This window comes from Chiloscyllium plagiosum, chromosome 2 (assembly GCF_004010195.1).
Source record: "Chiloscyllium plagiosum isolate BGI_BamShark_2017 chromosome 2, ASM401019v2, whole genome shotgun sequence".
In the NCBI taxonomy this organism is placed as follows: domain Eukaryota; kingdom Metazoa; phylum Chordata; class Chondrichthyes; order Orectolobiformes; family Hemiscylliidae; genus Chiloscyllium; species Chiloscyllium plagiosum.
This window is the reverse complement of record NC_057711.1, coordinates 31,534,938-31,553,485: the sequence shown is the minus strand read 5'-3', so window position 1 is coordinate 31,553,485 and position 18,548 is coordinate 31,534,938. Positions and strand designations below refer to the sequence as shown.

The 18,548-nt window shown below is 41.7% G+C and overlaps 1 protein-coding gene across 1 annotated transcript in view; it reads left to right on the top strand.

Moving 5' to 3' along the window:
• The first annotated feature begins 10,429 nt into the window (after positions 1–10,429).
• The window catches only part of scamp1 (secretory carrier membrane protein 1), a 63,748-nt gene continuing 55,629 nt past the window's right edge, over positions 10,430–18,548 (top strand). The window contains exon 1 of the mRNA XM_043707067.1: positions 10,430–10,633. Within this exon, the coding sequence (XP_043563002.1) occupies positions 10,577–10,633 (57 nt within the window). The 5' untranslated portion in view covers positions 10,430–10,576. The remainder of the gene's footprint in view (positions 10,634–18,548) is intronic.

Sequence of the window (18,548 nt, the reverse complement as noted above, 5' to 3'; positions counted from 1 at the left end):
AAAAACTGGCTTGGAAAAAACTGCTACGTTTAAATAAAGGTACTTACAAAGGAGTAAGGGCAGAGTTGGTTCAAGAAGTCTGGGTAAAGACTTTAGCAGGAAAGACAGTTGATGAACAATGGAGAACATTTAAGAAAATTGTTCATAACTCACAAGAAAGATATATCCCAGTGAGAAAGAACAAATGTAGCAATGGATAAGTCAACAATGGTTAACCAAGGAAGTTAAGCATTGTATTAAATTGAATGAAAAGCATACAATGTGGCAAAGATTTGTGGTAAACCAGAGGATTGGGAAAATTTTAAAATTGAAACTTTATTGCTGGAACAGCACAGCAGGTCAGGCAGCATCCAGGGAACAGGAGATTCGACGTTTCGGGCACAGGCCCTTCTTCAGGAATGAGCAGAGAGTGTTCAGCAGGAGAAGATAAAAGGTAGGGAGGAGGGACTTGGAGGAGGGGAGTTACAAAGATGACCAAAGTAATAATAAAATTGGAGGAAATAAACTTTGAGAGAAAACTAGCAAATAATATAAAAATGGACAAAAAGAAAGGAGGACAGTGAACATAAACTGTTTAGAGAATAAGCCTATGGCAATAATGGTGTAGAACCAGTAAATGGCAGAAGAGTGGGCAACATGGTGGCTCAGTGGTTAGCACTGCTGCTTCACAGTGTCAGGGACCTGGGTTTGATTCCACCTTGTGCGTCTGCGTGAAGTTTGCACATTCTCCTAGTGCCTGTGTGGGTATCTTCCAAGTCCTCCAGTTTCCTCCCACCATCCAAGATCTGCAGGTTAGATGGATTGGCCATGCTAAATTGTCCAATCGAGTCCAGGGATGTGCAGGATACGTGGATTGCCCAATTGAAAAGGCAGGGATACAGGGGAAGGGTAGGGGAGTGGATCTGGGTGGAATACTCTCCGAGTCTTGGAGGGTTAATGTGCTCTCGATGGGCTGAATGGCCTGTTTCCATACTGTAGCGATACTATAATTCTACTCTATGAAATACATTGCTTCAGTCTTAATGGTAGAAGACACTAGTAACATTCCAAAGATACAAAATAATTAAGGGGCAAAAGTTTGGGACATAAATAAATACAATGAATATTGCAAAAGAAGCAAGGTACTAGGGGATATAAGCTGATAGGTCCCTGGGCTTGATGGGTTGAATCCTAGAATATTAAAGAAAGTAGCTCAGAAAAAGTAAAAAGTAAAGTTGCCACAGTCCAACCAGACCATAGAACTGCTGTGTCATTAGAGAGAGAGAGAGTTTAACCTGAGGGTCACCATGCCTCAGGCAAGTGGAAAGGTTGGGAAGGAGACACCTTTATCTTAACCGCAGAGATAATGGATGCACTGGTAAATTCATAGAATCCCTACAGTGTGGAAGCAGCCTATTCAGCCCATCAAGTCCACACTGACTGTCCAAAGAGCAAACCTTCTAGGCTCACCCCATTCCTGTCACCCTACATTTCCCATTGGTATCCACCTAGCCTAAACACTATGGGCAATGTAGCATGGCCACCTAACTTGCACATCTCTGGACTGTGGAAGGAAACCAGAGCACCAGAGGAAGCCCACGGGGGAAACTCCACACTGACAATTGCTCAAGGGTGGAATTAAACTCAGGACCCTGGTGCTGTGAGGCCATGCCACCCACATTCTCGAAATGTGCAACCATCCTGCCTCCCCCCACTTCTCTGCAGTCTATTTGTAACAAGCAAGATAACTAAAGAGCAACTATTAGTTGTAATATACTTGGATTTCCAAAAGGTGTTCAACAAATTACAGTATGTAAGGTGTTGGGGTTAGTATTTGAACATTGTTAGAGATTTGGCTAACGATTAGAAGACAGAGAGTGGGAGAAGAGGGACAGTGCAGAGGGACATGGCAACCTGAACTCGGGATCAGTGCTGGTTCCACAATTATTGACAAGATATTGGGAAGTCTCGCTAAAACTATGCATGATATGGAGGAGCTGGTGGTGGACTGGGGTGGACAAAATTAAAAATCACACAACACAAGGTTATAGTCCAACAGGTTTATTTGGAAGCACTATTCTTCGGAGCTCCGCTCTTTCATCAGGTGATTGTGGGGCAGGACCATAAGACACAGAATTTATAGCAAAATGTTACAGCGTCATGCAGCTGAAATATATTAAACAAACTTAGATTAAGTCTTTCATCTTTTAGAATGGGTTTCCTAGTTTCAGTTTGTTAATATGTAAATTCCAGAACTCCTTTTAAGTCGCATTCTCAAGATAACTTCAGATTTTCTAACCTTTTGCTATAAATCCTGTGTCTTATGTTCCTGCTCCACAACCACCTGATGAAGAGGCAGTGCTTCGAAAGCTATCGCTTCCAAATAAACCTACAAGACCATAAGACATAGGAGTGGAAGTAAGGCCATTCGGCCCATCGAGTCCACTCCACTCCATCATTCAATCACGGCTGATGGGCATTTCAACTCCACTTACCTGCACTCTCCCCATAGCCCTTAATTCCTTGCAAGATCAAGAATGTATCAATCTCTGCCTTGAAGATATTTAACATCCTGGCCTCCACAGCGCTCTGTGGCAATGAATTCCACAGGCCCACCACTCTCTGGCTGAAGAAATGTCTTCTCATTTCCGTTCTAAATTGACCCTCTCTAATTCTAAGGCTGTGCCCACAGGTCCTAGTCTCCCTTCCTAATAGGAATAAATTCCCAATGTCCACCCTTTCTAAGCCATGCATTATCTTGTAAGTTTCTATTAGATGTCCCCTCAACCTTCTAAACTCTAATGAATACAATCCCAGGATCCTCTGGCCCTCACCATTCATCATATCTTAGGCCTAAATCCCTAAACCTGTTGGTCTATAACCTGATGTTGTGTGATTTTTAACTAAAACTGTGCAGCTCACCTTTTTTTATGAGACCTTAAGTTATCTCGGGAATGTGACTTGGAAAATGTTCTGGGAATTGAAACCTGCAACCCCATTCTAAGTGATTAAAGACTTTACAGCAATCTAGGTTTGTTCAATACATCGCATCAATTGTATGACACTTAGATCGTTCACTATAAATTCGGTGTCCTATGTTCCTGCCCCAATAGCTACCTGATGAAGAAACTGTGCTCAGAAAGCTTGTACTTCGAAATAAACTTGTTGAATTATAACCTGGTGTTATGTAATTTTTAACTTTGTCTAGAAATAATGATATTAAGTACATTCAAGGCAGAGACACACAATTTAAACAGTAAGAGAATCAAAGGTTATGGGGAAAGTAGTTATTAAGGATTGAGGATTATCAGATCAGCCATAATCTCAAAGAATGGTGAAGCAGATTTGATGGGCTGAATGACTTATTTCTGCCCTTGAGTTATATGTTCCTTTCTGATCTTTCTTGTTCTATATTAATCTTAATTACTGATCTTCTGAGCCAAGATTCTTTTTCACTTCTTATGTCGATCAAGGGCATTCCTCATTTTCAACTCTGTTTGTCTTTTCTTAAGCTTGTGTACCCTAGAAGCTTGCTTATCTTATAACCATGTCTTTGTGATAGTGCTTAGATCACAGCAATTAATCCCAATCATTCTCAGAAAACTTCACAGCCTATGAAGTACTGTTTGAAGCATATTCACAGCTCTAATGCAAGAAACACGCAGCCAATTTCTGTTTGCCAAATTCCAACTAACAGCAATATGGTAATGACGGCAATTTCTTTAATGTTGTTTGAGAAATTAATTTTGACTAGGACAACAGGGAAAACTTCTCTGTTCTTTTTCATAATAGTGCGATAAAATCTTTTGCATCCATTAGAGCTGGCAGACGGGACTTCAACCAAAGGATAGCATCTCCTACAATCCCTTGGTTTGGAGATGCCAGTGTTGGACTGGGGTGTACAAAGTTAAAAATCACACAACACCAGGTTATAGTCCAACAGGTTTATTTGGAAGCACTAGCTTTCGGAGCACTGCTCCTTCATCAGGTTGTGGAGTATAAGATCTTAAGACACAGAATTTATAGCAAAAGTTTACAGTATGATGAAACTGAAATTATATATTGAAAAAGACCTGGATTGTTTGTTAAGTCTCTCATCTTTTAGAATGAACATGTTGGTTTCAGTTCTTTCATATGTAAATCACGGAACATTTATAAGTTACATTCTCAAGTGAACTTCAACAGTTGGTGTCATGTTGGCCTAGATAATGCATTTAAGGTGTGAGCTGCCCTGTGTGAGGCTGTCTGTGCCACAATGGTCAGACTGATTCTAATCTCAAAAATGAATTTATAGAATCTTACATGGATTCATGCAGTTTTTGAGCAAAGTAAAATATAACACTGCAAGACGTGTCAGAGTGTCAACATGGATCCACCATTACGCGTGGGGATACCTCCCACCATGTACATGGCAGGTACTCGTGCGGCTCAGCCAACTTTGTTTAACTCATCCGCTGCAGGCAAGGATGCCCTGAGGCATGGTACATTAGTGAGACCAATCAGAAGCTACAGCAGCAGATGATTGGACATTGCACAACAATCAACAGACAGGAGTATTCTCTCCCATTCGGAGAACACTTCAGCCATCCAGGACATTCGACCTCGGACCTTCAGGGGACTGTCCTCCAAAGTGGACTTTGGGACAGGCAACAATGAAAAGTGGCCGAGCAGAGGCTGATAGCCAAGTTCAGTACCCATGGAGATGGCCTCAACCAGGACCTTGGGTTCGTGTCACACTACAGGTGACCCCATTGCACTATACACACACACAGACAATCGCACATGCACAGACAGATGCACACACACACACAGACATTCCTACACACACACACTCCTACAGACCCATACACTCACGCAGACCCTCTCTCATGCGCTCACACACACAGTCCCACACTCTCACATGCACCCTCTAACAGACTTATACTCCTTTACAACTCACACACATAGACACATTCTCTCACAGACACTCATCACATCCCCCACTGCGCCTCCACACCGCCCCTCCACCCCCGGCACACACCCCCCTACATGAATACATACACATATAAGTTTGTGGAATGAATTTGTACTTGCAGAATACCATTCTATTTTGCTCAAAAACTGTATAAATTCATGTAAGATTCTATAAATTCATTTTTGAGATTAGAATCAGTCTGACCATTGTGGCACAGACAGCCTCACACAGGGCAGCTCACACCTTAAATGTATTATCTGGGCCAACATGACACCAACTGTTGAAGTTCACTTGAGAATGTAACTTACAAAAGTTCTGGGATTTACATATGAAAGAACTGAAACCAACATGTTCATTCTAAAAGATGAGAGACTTAACAAACAATCCAGGTCTTTTTCAATATATATAATTTCAGTTACATCATGCTGCAAACGTTTGCTATAAATTCTGGGTCTTACGATCTTATTCTCCACATCCACCTGATGAAGGAGCAGTGCTCCGAAAGCTAGTGCTTCCAAATAAACCTGTTGGACTATAACCTGGTGTTGTGTGACTTTTAACCTTCTCCAAACCCTTGTTCTCTGCATTCTCTGCAGTGGAATGTCAGCATTGTTACTTTTTGGCTCAAGCTGTAAAGTGAAACTGAAACCTACAATCTTGAAATTGAAAGTCAAAGCATGAAGGGATATGAGCATGGATCTGTGGAGTTCAGTTTCAGATCATCATGACTACATTGAATGGAGGATAAATGTTTTCCTGTCGATTCTCTAGTTTGGCACCTCATTTTTAGGTATGCCTGATCCTGCTGCTGGCGTATTCCTCTGCATTCGTCATTGCACCAGGATTTATTCTTTGGCTTGCTGGTAATGGTATAGCATGAGAATCATGTCAGATACAAGTAATTCTGTTGCTGTGATCCAAGGTGCTTCATGGATGTCTAATGTGAACTGCTAAATCTGTTCTGAATGTATCCAACTTAGTACAGTGATTGTATTCCACAATACGATGGGGAACATCCTAATTTTGAAAACAGGACTTCACCTACAAGAGTCAGTTCTATCAATACTGCCGTGGATAGATGCACCTGTGAAATGTGGATGAGTGAGGACAAGGTTAAATAGATAATAGCCTTGCATTGGCTCTCTCACCAATGACCTTCACGGATCAGGCAATCCAATTAAAAGTGGTGCTACTGAGCCACTTGTGATGTTGCACATTGAATTGGCCACTGTGTACTAACAGGCCATTCAGCCCATTGAGACCACAGTGACTGTCTGAGGAGAATCCCACCCAGACCTTCCCCCTACCCTATGCCTGAAACCCTGCATTTCCAATAGCTATCTACTTATCCTACACATCCCTGTACACAATGGACAATTTAGCACAACCAATCCACCTAATCTATACATCTTTGGACTCTGGAAGGAAACTGAAGCTCCTGAAGGAAACACAGACACGGGGAGAAACTCCATACACAGTTGCCCGAGGCTGGAATCAAACCTAGCTTCCTGATGCTGTGAGGCAGCAATGTTAACCACTGAGCCACCATACCACCCCTAAAAGTGTAATTCCCTGACTGGAAATGAACCCAGACCTCGGCATTGAACGCACCAGATCCTAACCAGTCGCCCAGAGAAGCTGGTAGGCACAATGGTGTAGGACTGGAAATACCCAGAAATGGAGTTGGAGGAGCCTGGAATATTCCCCTTATGATTTGTTGAGTATGGTATGTCACGGTGTTACTGGACAAGTCTGTAGCTCAATCCTTGGCATAAATCCTCAGATAGGAGAAAGTGAGGACTGCAGATGCTGGAGATCAGAGTCAAAGAGTGTCGTGCTGGAAAAGCACAGCCAGTCAGGCAGCATCTGAGGAGCAGGAGAATCATTGTTTTGTGCATAAGCCCCTCATCAGGAAGGGCGACCTGCAGGGTGCAGTGAGAGAGAGATTCACTGATATCCTTGTAGAGGGAGGAGGAGAACTTCTTCAATGTAGGCATCCTTGGAAGAGGCTTCTTCGTAAGGTTATAATCAACTAGAAGGAAGTGAGGACGGCAGATGCTGGAGGTCAGAGTCGATGAGTGTGGTGTTGGAAAAGCACAGCCAGTCAGGCAGCATCCGAGGAGTAGGAGAATTGACATTTTGAGCGTAAGCCCTTCATCAGGACCTGGAAAAGCACAGCCCGTTAGGCAGCATCCGAGGAGTAGGAGAATCAACATTTTGAGCATAAGCCCTTCATCAGGACCTGGAAGAGCACAGCCAGTCAGGCAGCATCCGAGGAGTAGGAGAATTGATGTTTTGAGCATAAGCCCTTCATCAGGAATTTCTTTTCCAGGTCCTGATGAAGGGCTTACGCTCAAAATGTCAATTCTCCTACTCCTCGGATGCTGCCTGACTGGCTGTGCTTTTCCAGCACCACACTCTTTGACACAAATCTTCAGATGTCAGTGAGGACTTTGCAATTTTGACTGGGATAGGTGTGTCTTTATCAAGTTCAATGTCTGAGGTCAATATTGGTTAGCCTGTCCAGTTTTACACTTATTTTAGTTTTTATTTGTGATACTGTGATTGGTGGGCATTTCAGAAACAGATAAGGTCAATCATATTGTGCGAAGTCCAGTCTATAGCTGGGGTAGTGATGACAGATTTCCTTATCCAAAGGATACAGGAGAATCAATGGGGAAGCAATGGAATAGTGGTATGATCACCAAAAAATGAAGTACGAGAAAAGCTCAGCATGTCTGGCAACATCTGTGAAGAGAAATCAAGAGTTAACATTTCAGGTCCGGTGACTGTTCCTCAGAACTGACCCAAAATGTTACCTCTGATTTCTCTTCACAGATGCTGCCAGACCTGCTGAGCTTTTCCAGCAACTTCTGTTTTCATTTCTGATTTACTGCATCCACAGTTCTTTCGGTTTTAATTAATTCAGTACCCCAGGTCAATGTTCTGGGGACCTGGGTTGAAAAATATGGAATTGAAAGTCTAATAATGACCATTGTTGTTCCATCTGGTTCACTCATGTCCTTTAGGAAAGGAAACTGCTGTTCTTACCTGGTCTCACCTACATGTGACTCAGATCTACAGCAATGTGGTTGACTGTTGGTGATGGACAATAAATGCTAGCCTAAACAGGGATGCCCTCATCCTAATAAAGTATTTTATTTAAATGGACTTGCGAATAATAATCCAATAGTTTTATGGTCACCCTTACTGTCACTAACATTCCATGGGAGATTTATTTAACTGAATTTATATTACCCTTTTTGATGGGATTTGTATTTATATTTCCAGACGATGATTCATGGCCTTTACAATGCTAGTCCAATCGATTGAATTAAGTAAACTCTAGGCCTTAAGTACTGCTTCTCTAATCTCTTTGTTGATCTCAAGAAGGACTCATAGAGATGTACAGCACGGAAACAGACCCTTCAGTCCAACTTGTCCATGCCGACCAGATATCCCAACCCAATCTAGTCCCACCTGCCAGCACCCAGCCCATATCCCTCGAAACCCCTCCTATTCATATGCCCATCCAGATGGCTTTTAAATGTTGCAATTGTACTAGCTTCCACCACTTCCTCTGGCAGCTCATTCTATACACGTACACCCTCTGCGTGAAAAAGTTGCTCCTTAGGTCTCTTTTATATCTTTCCCCTCTCAACCTAAACCTATGCCCTCTAGTTCTGGACTCCCCACCCCAGGGAAGAGACTTTGTCTATTTATCCTATCCATGCCCCTCATGATTTCATAAACCTCTGTAAGGTCACCCCTCTGACACTCCAGGGAAAGCAGACCCAGTCAATTCAGCCTCTCCCTATAGCTCAAATCTTCCAACCCAGGCAACATCCTTGTAAATCTTTTCTGAACCCTTTCAGGTTTCACAATATCCTTCCGATAGGAAGGAGACCAAATTTGCATGCAATATTCCAAAAGTAGCCAAACCAATGTCCTGTACAGCCACATGACCTCCCAACTCCTGTACTCAATACTCTGACCAATAGAGGAAAGCATACCATGTCTGCTAAAATTGTATCATGACTCACAGAAATGTAGCTATTGTTAAACAACCTCTGACAATTTTTTTTTCATTGTAGTCATGTTCCTTCCCAGTTTAATTAGTTAGAACATGTAGAAATTTGTAAAAAGATTAAACTTGCTCTTTCTGACTTTTAAATACTTTCTTGTACTCTAATCTTTCTCTTCACTTTGTTTTCTGATTTGAAATTTAATTCACCAGATCTTACATTTCCTAGCTCAGACTATGATGCAGCTTAATTAAAATTCTTCAATCTAATTGTTGTTCCCTCTGTTGAATTCTGTGAAATTCCATGGAAGGTGCTGCCCTTATCTGACAGGTTAATCAACAGTAACTTTTCAGCATAGGAAGTTTATGTGTCCCTCTCTCCCTACACCACCCCACATTTTTTTTAATATCAGCATTGCTCTTAACAGGTTTTGCTTGTAAGTATTCACACTCATGTTTTCCAAATGGTAGAAAGGAAATGAAAAGAATAAGATCTATTCACAATAGTGTCTTTATTTTTCAATCTCATATATATAAATATAAAACCACAGGTGATTTGTGCAAAAATATAAGAAAAAAATAAGTATTACTGCTGGGCCTTCTTGTGGCACAGAAAAAAAAAGAAAACAGACTCAGGGAGCCTTCTTGTCATGCAGTGTCTCTACCCCGGATCAAGAGATCTGACTTCAAGTCCCAACTGCTCCAGATGTGTGTAATAACAAAGAAAAAGTATTTAAATGGAACCAAAGGGGCAACTTTTTTAAGCAGAGGTTGGTGAATGTAAGGAATGAGCTGCCAGAGGAAATGGTTAAGGGTGGTACAGTTAGAACATTTAAAAGGCATCTGGATGGATATATGAATGGGAAGGGTTTAGAGGGATATGGGCCAAGTGCTTGCAAATGGGACAAGACTAATTTAGGATACCTGGTTGGCATGGACAAATTGGACCAAAGGGTCTGTTCCGTGCTGTACACCTTTATGACACTATGTATGCAAGTGGACAAAATTTGATAACATTTTAAAATGTGTGATGTGTAGCTGAGTTTTCTGCTATGTTCACTGTTTAAAATTTTCTGTGGGTTATGCGAACAACCCTGCACGATATTTGCACACACGTTTTTTTAAAAGCATGCAATTTAACAACATTTTGTGTTGAAACCGTTTTTTTTAAAATTCATGGTATATGGTTGTTGCTGGCTGGGCCAGCATTTTCTGTCCATCCTTAGCTGCCTTCTGGAACTGCTGCTGTGCGTAAATCCACAATGACACCTCCACTAAAAACTTCCTTGTGCAAGTCGGGTTAGCAATTGCACCTCCAAACACAAAAAGAAATCCAACTCCCACAACGTGATATTTGCAACCAAAGTTGATGCAGAAAGCAGACAACCCTATTTGCTCTGCCCGCCACCTTCCAGGTTGTCCTTCTGCCAGCACGCGCTCAGCTGCACAGCCCGGTGACGTAATGTTAAAACCCAGGGCCGAAAAGCGTCACTTCCGGTGGTGCCATTTTCTCTCGGATGTGAGTCGAGTGCGGATTAAAGGGAGTGGGTGGAGAAAGCCCTTTAATAGGCGCCTTGGAATATACACGGAGCGCAGGAAAGGTGTCCAAACGCATCGAGATGGCGGACTTTGATAGTAACCCCTTTGCCGATCCTGAGTTTAACAATCCTTTCAAGGTAAAATGATATTGGAGTCGCCATGTCGCTACTTTAATAGTGTCTGGGGCCCTGGGAACCGCGGCAGAGGCAGGTGGTAAGGTTGTTGGGGGCGGGGAGGATGGGGAATGAGAATGGTGTGAGCGGGACGGAGGGGAGTGAGAGGAGAAGGGACTCCAGGAGATCTGACCGTCTGAGGTGGGGGAGGTGTGAAGGGAGCTAACATTTTCTCGTCTGTTCTGAGAAGATGCAGGGATGGAGTTGATGCATCATCTCGTTTACTTTTGCCAATCGAGCGCTGTTGGTTGAAAGAACGGGAAATATCAACAGCCGCTGGGGTGCCGGATCGCGTTACTGTCAAAATTGGTGAAAATATTTGTTGTGTAGAAGTAGTTTCCGACCGGAGAGTAACTGTTGCCGGGCACTTCCAGCTCTTGGAGATTCCTGAGGTGCGAAGTGCTGACGGGCAGATAAACAAAGGTTGTGTGTGCCTGTTGGATTCACTGGTTTCTTTCTGTATCATGAATGTCAACTGCTATCTTTGTACGTGTTATAGCCACATAACTTGAGATTTTGTCAAAGCATACTCAGTCAAGTTTGATCTTTGTTTTGTGCGCCAGTAAAGGTTGTTTGTAAATGATATGTAAATATTTACTTGTGGGAAGGTAATTTCTTTTACCTTTGACATTTACTAAAGCAAGTGTATATAAAACAAATGTATGAAGAAAAATACTACGGGAACATTTCCAGCAGCAGTCATGTGACAGGTGAGGATGTCAAAACTCCTGACTTTAAATAATTCCACTTGATCTTGTGTATTAATATGCATTATTATGTCTTGGGTGGAAAATTGTCATTTTTGCTGAAACTCAGATCTGGCAGCATTTGTGGCAGAGAAAATACACCTAACGTTTTGAGTCCAGTGTTTTTTTGTCTTTCACTCTACTTTCTCCACCTGAGCTGTATTCCTGATGAAGGGCTTTTGCCCGAAACATCGATTTTTTTTTTCTCTGCTCCTTGGATGCTGCCTGAACTGCTGTGCTTTTCCAGCATCTCTAATCCAGAATCTGGTTTCCAGCATCAGCTGTCATTGTTTTTACCTACTTTCTCCACCACAGATTCTACCAGACATGCTGAATTTTCCAATTATTTCTGTTTTTGTTTCAGATCACTAGCATCTGCAGTTCTTTTGTCTTATTATATTCTTGTCATTTTGGTGTTTGTCCTCAGTGTGAGACATTGGATACTTTTGTTTTGGAAGAACTGTTTCTGTTTTGAAGTCTGCCATACAAGCGATGGTCATTGAACTGGCCAATGTTAGAGTTGATTCCCTTCAGTATGGAAACAGGCCCTTTAGCCCATCAAGTCCATACTGACTCTCCAAGAAGTAACCCACCCAGACCCATTCCTCTATATTTTCTCCTGACTAATGTACCTAACACTATTGGCAATTTAGCATGGCCAATCCACCTGACCTGCACACCTTTGGATTATGGGAGGAAACCGGAGCACACGGAGAAAATGTGCAAACTCCACACAGGCAGTGATCTGAGGCTGGAATTAAACCTGGGTCTCTGGCGCTGTGAGACAGTAGTGCTAACCACTGAGCCACAGTGTTAGGAAACTTAATAGTTTTCAGAGGGCTTTGTTTTGCATGGTGTGTTCACACCCATGTTCTGAAATGTCAATTTAGTACCGTAGCAAAATATTGTAATCAACTTGTGCACAGCAATGTCCTGCAAACAGCAGTGGGTTAAATAACTAGGCTTTGTTTTGGTTGACTCGGTTAAGGTATAAATGTTAGCTGGGAACCTTATTGAAAAATATAATGGTCTGACAGACTATGCAGGAATGATGTGTGCTCTGGCTGTAATGGGTTTCTATATCAAAGGGTCACATTGATAAGTTGATGATTTTGGATTGAGATAAGTGGAAAACTTCTCCACTCGGGTGCACTTGTGGAATTGTCTACCATATTAGGTGTGGAAGCCGTTTGACTGTTTCAAAAGTTTGTACATAAATTATTTATTTATTTATTTATCAAAAAAAGCTTCTTTCTTAAACAATGTATACATAAGGTATACAAAAACATTTACTATGGGAACATTTCCAGGAACAATCGTGCAAGGGGTGAGGATAAGCCTCACCATAGATACATCCTTATCTCTTCTAAGCTACAGGCCCAGTTAGCCTTCGTGTCTGACAAATCTGCCATCCCCAGAAATCAAGTCCTTTGAACAATTGATTTCAATAATTACACCTCTTGCTTTTTTTTAAACTCCTAGCCTGTCTAGCCTCTCCTCAAAATAATCAATCTTGGTATCAGTTGAATGAATCTCGGAACTGTTTGTAACACACTGTTTGTAACACACTTAGATCTCTTTTTTTTTTGGGTAATAAGGTTTTGATTAATGTACTAGCTAATGTTTATCTCTTAACCAACGTTTCTTGCTCTGGGAAAGATGTGAAATGGAGGACATAATTTAAAATTGGAGTCTTTCGTTTTAAAATGAATGAGTACTTTTTTTCTGATGTCTAAAAGGCTTTGGAACTTTTTTCCCCCATGTAATGGAAGTGGGAGAATTGATACTTTTCAAGGCAAAGAGAAAAGATTTTAGATCCTTGGTTAGTCAAAAGTCTATCAGAGGTGGGTGGGAAAGTGGAGTTGAAGACATCTTATTGAATGGCAGAGCTAACTCGAGGCTGATTGGCTCCTGCCCCAAATTTTGTTTGCAATGAGACGACAACATAAACTTTGCATTCTGCGATTTCTTTGTCAGATGTATGGGAGTTGTATTGTTTATGAAAGAAGTAGTTTTACATTGCATGGGATTGGGGTCGTGTATTGAAATGGATAGAAAATTGGTTAGCAGGCAGTTAATAGTCGCAATAAATAGACCATTTTCTGAATGCAGGCAGTGACTGGTGAAATACCACAGCGTTCTGTGCTGGCATTTTAGCTAATTAAAATAATTGATGTGGGGGAACTAAATATAATATCTCAAACTTACAGATGAGACAAAGCTGATGGAAGGGTGAGTTGTGAGGAGGATGCAGAGTTTTTTTTGTGTGATTTTGGATCGGCTGAATGAGTGGGCAAATGCATGGCAGATGCAGTATAAGGTAGATAAATGTAAATTTATCTATTTTAGTAGCAAAAACAGGAAGGTGAATTATTATCTGGCAGTAAATTGAGAGAAAGGACTGTTCAACAAGACCTGAGTGTCCTTGTGCATCAATCACTGAAAGTATGTGTATAGATGCAGGAGGCAGTAAAGAAGACAAACTTTACATTGGGTGACATAGTGAGACAACTAGAGGATGTACTGCTGCAGTTATACAATGTATTGGTGAGACTGCTTCTGAAATATTGTATGCTGTGGTGGGGGAAGGGGGGACTCATAGAATTTTATAGGTTTCCAAGAGGACTAGACCAGTAAAGAAAGGAGGCAAAAGTGAGGACTGCAGATGCTAGAAACCAGAGTTTAGATTAGAGTGGTGCGGGAAAAGCGCAGCGGGTCAGGCAGCATCCGATGAGCAGTAACATCGACGTTTCTGGTAAAAGCCCTTCATCAGTAAAGGAAGGATGTTCCTGATGATAGGGGAGTCTTGAAGAAGGGGTCATAGGTTTACCCCTTATCCTTAAACTAATGATTTCTTCACCCAGAGAGTGGTGAGACTGGGGAATTTACACTGGCAGAAGAAGACGAGCGTCCTGGGATGGGACATGGGTACGCCAGTCATCACCACCAACTATGAACTCAATGTTGTCCTTGGCTTTACCATCACTGACAACCTCTCCTTGGACACATCGACAAGAGGATAAGGAAAGCAGCCTCAACTCTTGCTCGCCTCACTATTCGAGTATGGACAAATCCCAAGCTGACAGTGAAGACAAAAATGTCAGTCTACAACACCTGCATCATAAGCACACTGCTGTACGGCAGTGAAACATGGACTACATGTCTCAGACAGTAGAGAAGACTGAACACCTTTTCACTTGAGGAGTATCTGCTGTATCCTGTGCATATCGTGGCAAGACAGTGGTCCTACCTTGCGCAGGCCTTCCCAGCATGGACACTTTGCTCAGGTAGAGGAGGCTGCACTGGTTGGGCCACATCCGCTGCATGGAGAATGGCCGCATCCTAAAGGATATCTTCTTGGAAAGCTTAAATCCAGGAAGAGACCCACTGGGCATGCCCAGCTGTGCTACAGGTATGTCTACATGAGGGACATGAAGGTGCTTGATATTGTTACGGAGTCCTGGGAAAGGCTTGCAGCTGATCACACAAGATGTAGAAGCACCTTGAACCAATCCCTCAAATCGCAGCAAAAGTCTCTGCGTCTTCCTCACAATTCACTCTTCCATTAGCTTTGTCTGAGCACTACAGCAGACAAGTGGGCACGCAGGAAGGAGTGCAGCAGTTCTAGCAGATCAACAACCACATACAGATGTGACCTCTGCGACCAGGACTGTCACTCCTCCATTGATCTCTTCAGTCACCAGTGACGTTACTTCAAGGAAGCAGAAAGCCAGAACAACAAGGATGCGACACATGGTCAGCCATGACCGAAAAGCTCCCTCACACATTGGAGCTCGAGAATGGTGGCAGAGGTACTATGCAAGTTAGGGTATTTGGCTTGATGATCTGACGTCGTTATTTTGAATGGTAGAACAGGTTTTAAGGAGTTTAATGGCTTACTCCTCCTATGTTTCTGTGGGGCCTTTGATTAATGTCTTTATTGTAAGATTGGTCTTGTGCTGAAATTTGTGAAGTTTCAGTTGTCACACTGTTCTTCCTCTTTAAATCTGTTTTTAATCCCTGTTTTCATCAAAATGAGCATAATGTAACTCATACCTTTAAACTTGCAGAAGACTGTTTAGAATGCCTCAAGTTTCCAATATAGAATTGTAGTTTTGTTGCCTGTGGAGTACAAATTAGATTAGGACAGTTGGAGTACTTCGTTACCTGTGTCTGCTCCATTTACATTTTTACAGTACAAAGAAAAACATGCCTTTTAAGTCATAATGTTTACCAGTGTTTTCTTGAGCCAGCTAGTCAAATTTTATTTAGCTGATGCTTTTTGACATTTTATTTCTAAAAGTATCCAACATTTAAAATTTGTGGGACCATAGTTTTAGAGCTAAAAAAAAATCTGTTTTTCAATAAAATCCATGTGAAAAATACTTTGTTTGGAAGCATCCTATTGTTTATCCTACCATAACCCTTCATAATATCTAAAATGATTGAGTTTTTCACTAGAGTCCTCAAATTTTTCAAGAAACTCTTGAATCAAGAGCCCATCCTCCCCAACATCATTAAATTTGTTGCAATTTTTATGTGCTGCTGTTAATGACAACAAAAAGCAGATACCACATTGTAACTGAGACTTAACTAAAGCCTGGTACAAGTTCAACATTCCCTCCATTTTCATTTATGGACTTAAAGATGAAACTAAGGGTTCCCTTTGTTGTTTTATTCATGCAGACCAGTTTGTGTAGGCACGAGTTTCATTCTATTTCAAGTATTATCAATTATGTTTATTCTGTGCCCTATTACTTCAAACATTTTATTATTGAGGATATTCTATATTTGCCACTATCACATCTCTTTTGTTTTGACAAGAAATACAAAATACTGTTTCCTCACTACACTCCCCCTACCCCCACCATTCATTTGGGAAAAAAATGCTTTCCTAAATTATATTATAGTGGCAATGAGGGAATTATTCACTACAAATGTATTATTATAGCAAGGATAAGTACAGGAAGCCTCCAGTAAGCATTTTTAAGATCATTTGCTGATTGCTGCTTAATTCAGTGTGAATCTCAGCAATCGAGAGGATAATATCTTTGGATTTGGTAATCAGGAGTGAGTCATAGTTGCTAGGTAACCTATGAGTGGGGGAGTACCTTGTATGCCAATGTAATGTACAAGGCTGTCTCCTGTTTGTTAATTCAAGTCCAAGAAGAAATGTTTTGAGTTTTACTGATTCTGCATTTTTGTAAGGTCTGGTTTATAGAAACCTATTGATAACAAAATGGAAGCAAAACTGTATGATTATTGTATTATTTAAATGTAATTTTAAAGTACCTTTTGAAAGATGTCATGCCCCTTATCACAATTGGACTTGAATGGGCATCCTTGCCTTCTGGGTGTCAGTGGGGGGAAATGTTTTTTTAAAAAACGTCTACAGATTAGGAAGAGTATTCAGAAGCAGTTGACCTGAATGAAGATATTGGCAGACTGAACAAATAGGAAAGTGTGATGGTTCATGTAGATAGGGTCTGTTAATTAGATTAGATTACTTAGTGTGGAAACAGGCCCTTCGGCCCAACAAGTCCACACCGACCCGCCGAAGCGCAACCCACCCATACCTCTACATGTACCCCCTTTTTACCTAACACTACAGACAATTTAGTATGGCCAATTCACCTGACCTGCACATCTTTGGACTGTGGGAGGAAACCGGAGCACCCGGAGGAAACCCACACAGACACTGGGAGAATGTGCAAACTCCACACAGTCAGTCGCCTGAGTTGGGAATTGAACCCGGGTCTCTGGCGCTGTGAGGCAGCAGTGCTAACCACTGTGCCACCGTGCCGCCCACTATGTTAAGCTGAGGTATGTTGGAGAACAAATAAGAGGCCGATTTAGCCATGAATAGCAACAAGGTCACAGCGACAGATTTTGTATTTTTATTTTAACGTGTGACTAGTGTTGAGTCTATAAACTTTTCAGTTCATAAAAAATTCAGCTGATTTGCTTACCTGTTATATAATGGCTTGGGGCTGAACGTACAGAAGGTTCAAGCTAAAAGGGATACCAGAGCACCTTGGTGTGCAAACTTGAATGGAGGATACAACATGGATGCTGAAGTGATATAGGCGATCCAGGGCAGACGATGCAGTAGTCATATCACTAGATGAGCATTTCTGAGTTCCAGGCTAATGCTTTGAAATCAAATGCTGCAAAGTAGCTGATGGAATTTACATTCAAGTAATAAATCTGGAATTGAAAACCAGTCTATTGTAGTGATAATGAAGCTACCATTGGCATTAGTGAATCAGATTGATTTTTAATTCAATGTAGATTAGGTGCCTACACTAGAGTAATAGGGTTGGGGAATGGGTCTGGGTGGGTTACTTTTCGAAGGATTGTTGGGCTAAATGGATTGTTTCCAAAACGTAGGGATTCTTTTTTTTTAAAAAACATTTTTTTCTTTTAAGGTAGGAAATCTGATTGTGATCCATAGTAATATGGATAACTCTTGAATGGCCCCACAATGCTCTCTGTTTAATCACCCTCAACTGTTTACTAAATGTGAGAATCGACGTTTCGGGCATAAGCCCTTCTTCAGGAATGAAAAAGGGCTTATGTCCGAAACGTCGATTCTCCTGCTCCTTGGATGCTGCCTGACCTGCTGCGCTTTTCCAGCAACACATTTTTCAGCTCTGATCTCTAGCATCTGCAGTCCTCACTTTCTCCCTGTTTACTAAAAGTGCAAATTTTAGTTGTGTGGCTAAAACCAATTGCATTTGGGGTTCTAGTCAGTCATTGATAGATTTGCATCTTGAGATTCTTTTAAGATTGAGCCTCAATCTGGAATATTTTGGTCTCTTGTGCCAGTTTCATTTCCCAACAAACACAAATTGGAGTCGGTCACTCGGCCCTTTTTGAGCTCACTCTGTCCTTCAAGCCTGATCTGATTGTGGACTCCACTCTACTTTCCAGTTTACCTCAATATCATCTCTGGAAATGTGTTGCTGGAAAAGCGCAGCAGGTCAGGCAGCATCCAGGGAACAGGAGAATCAACGTTTCGGGCACAAGCCCTTCTTCAGGAATGAGGAAAGTTTGTCCAGCAGGCTAAGATAAAAGGTAGGGAGGAGGGACTTGGGGGAGGGGCGTCGGAAATGTGATAGGTGGAAAGAGGT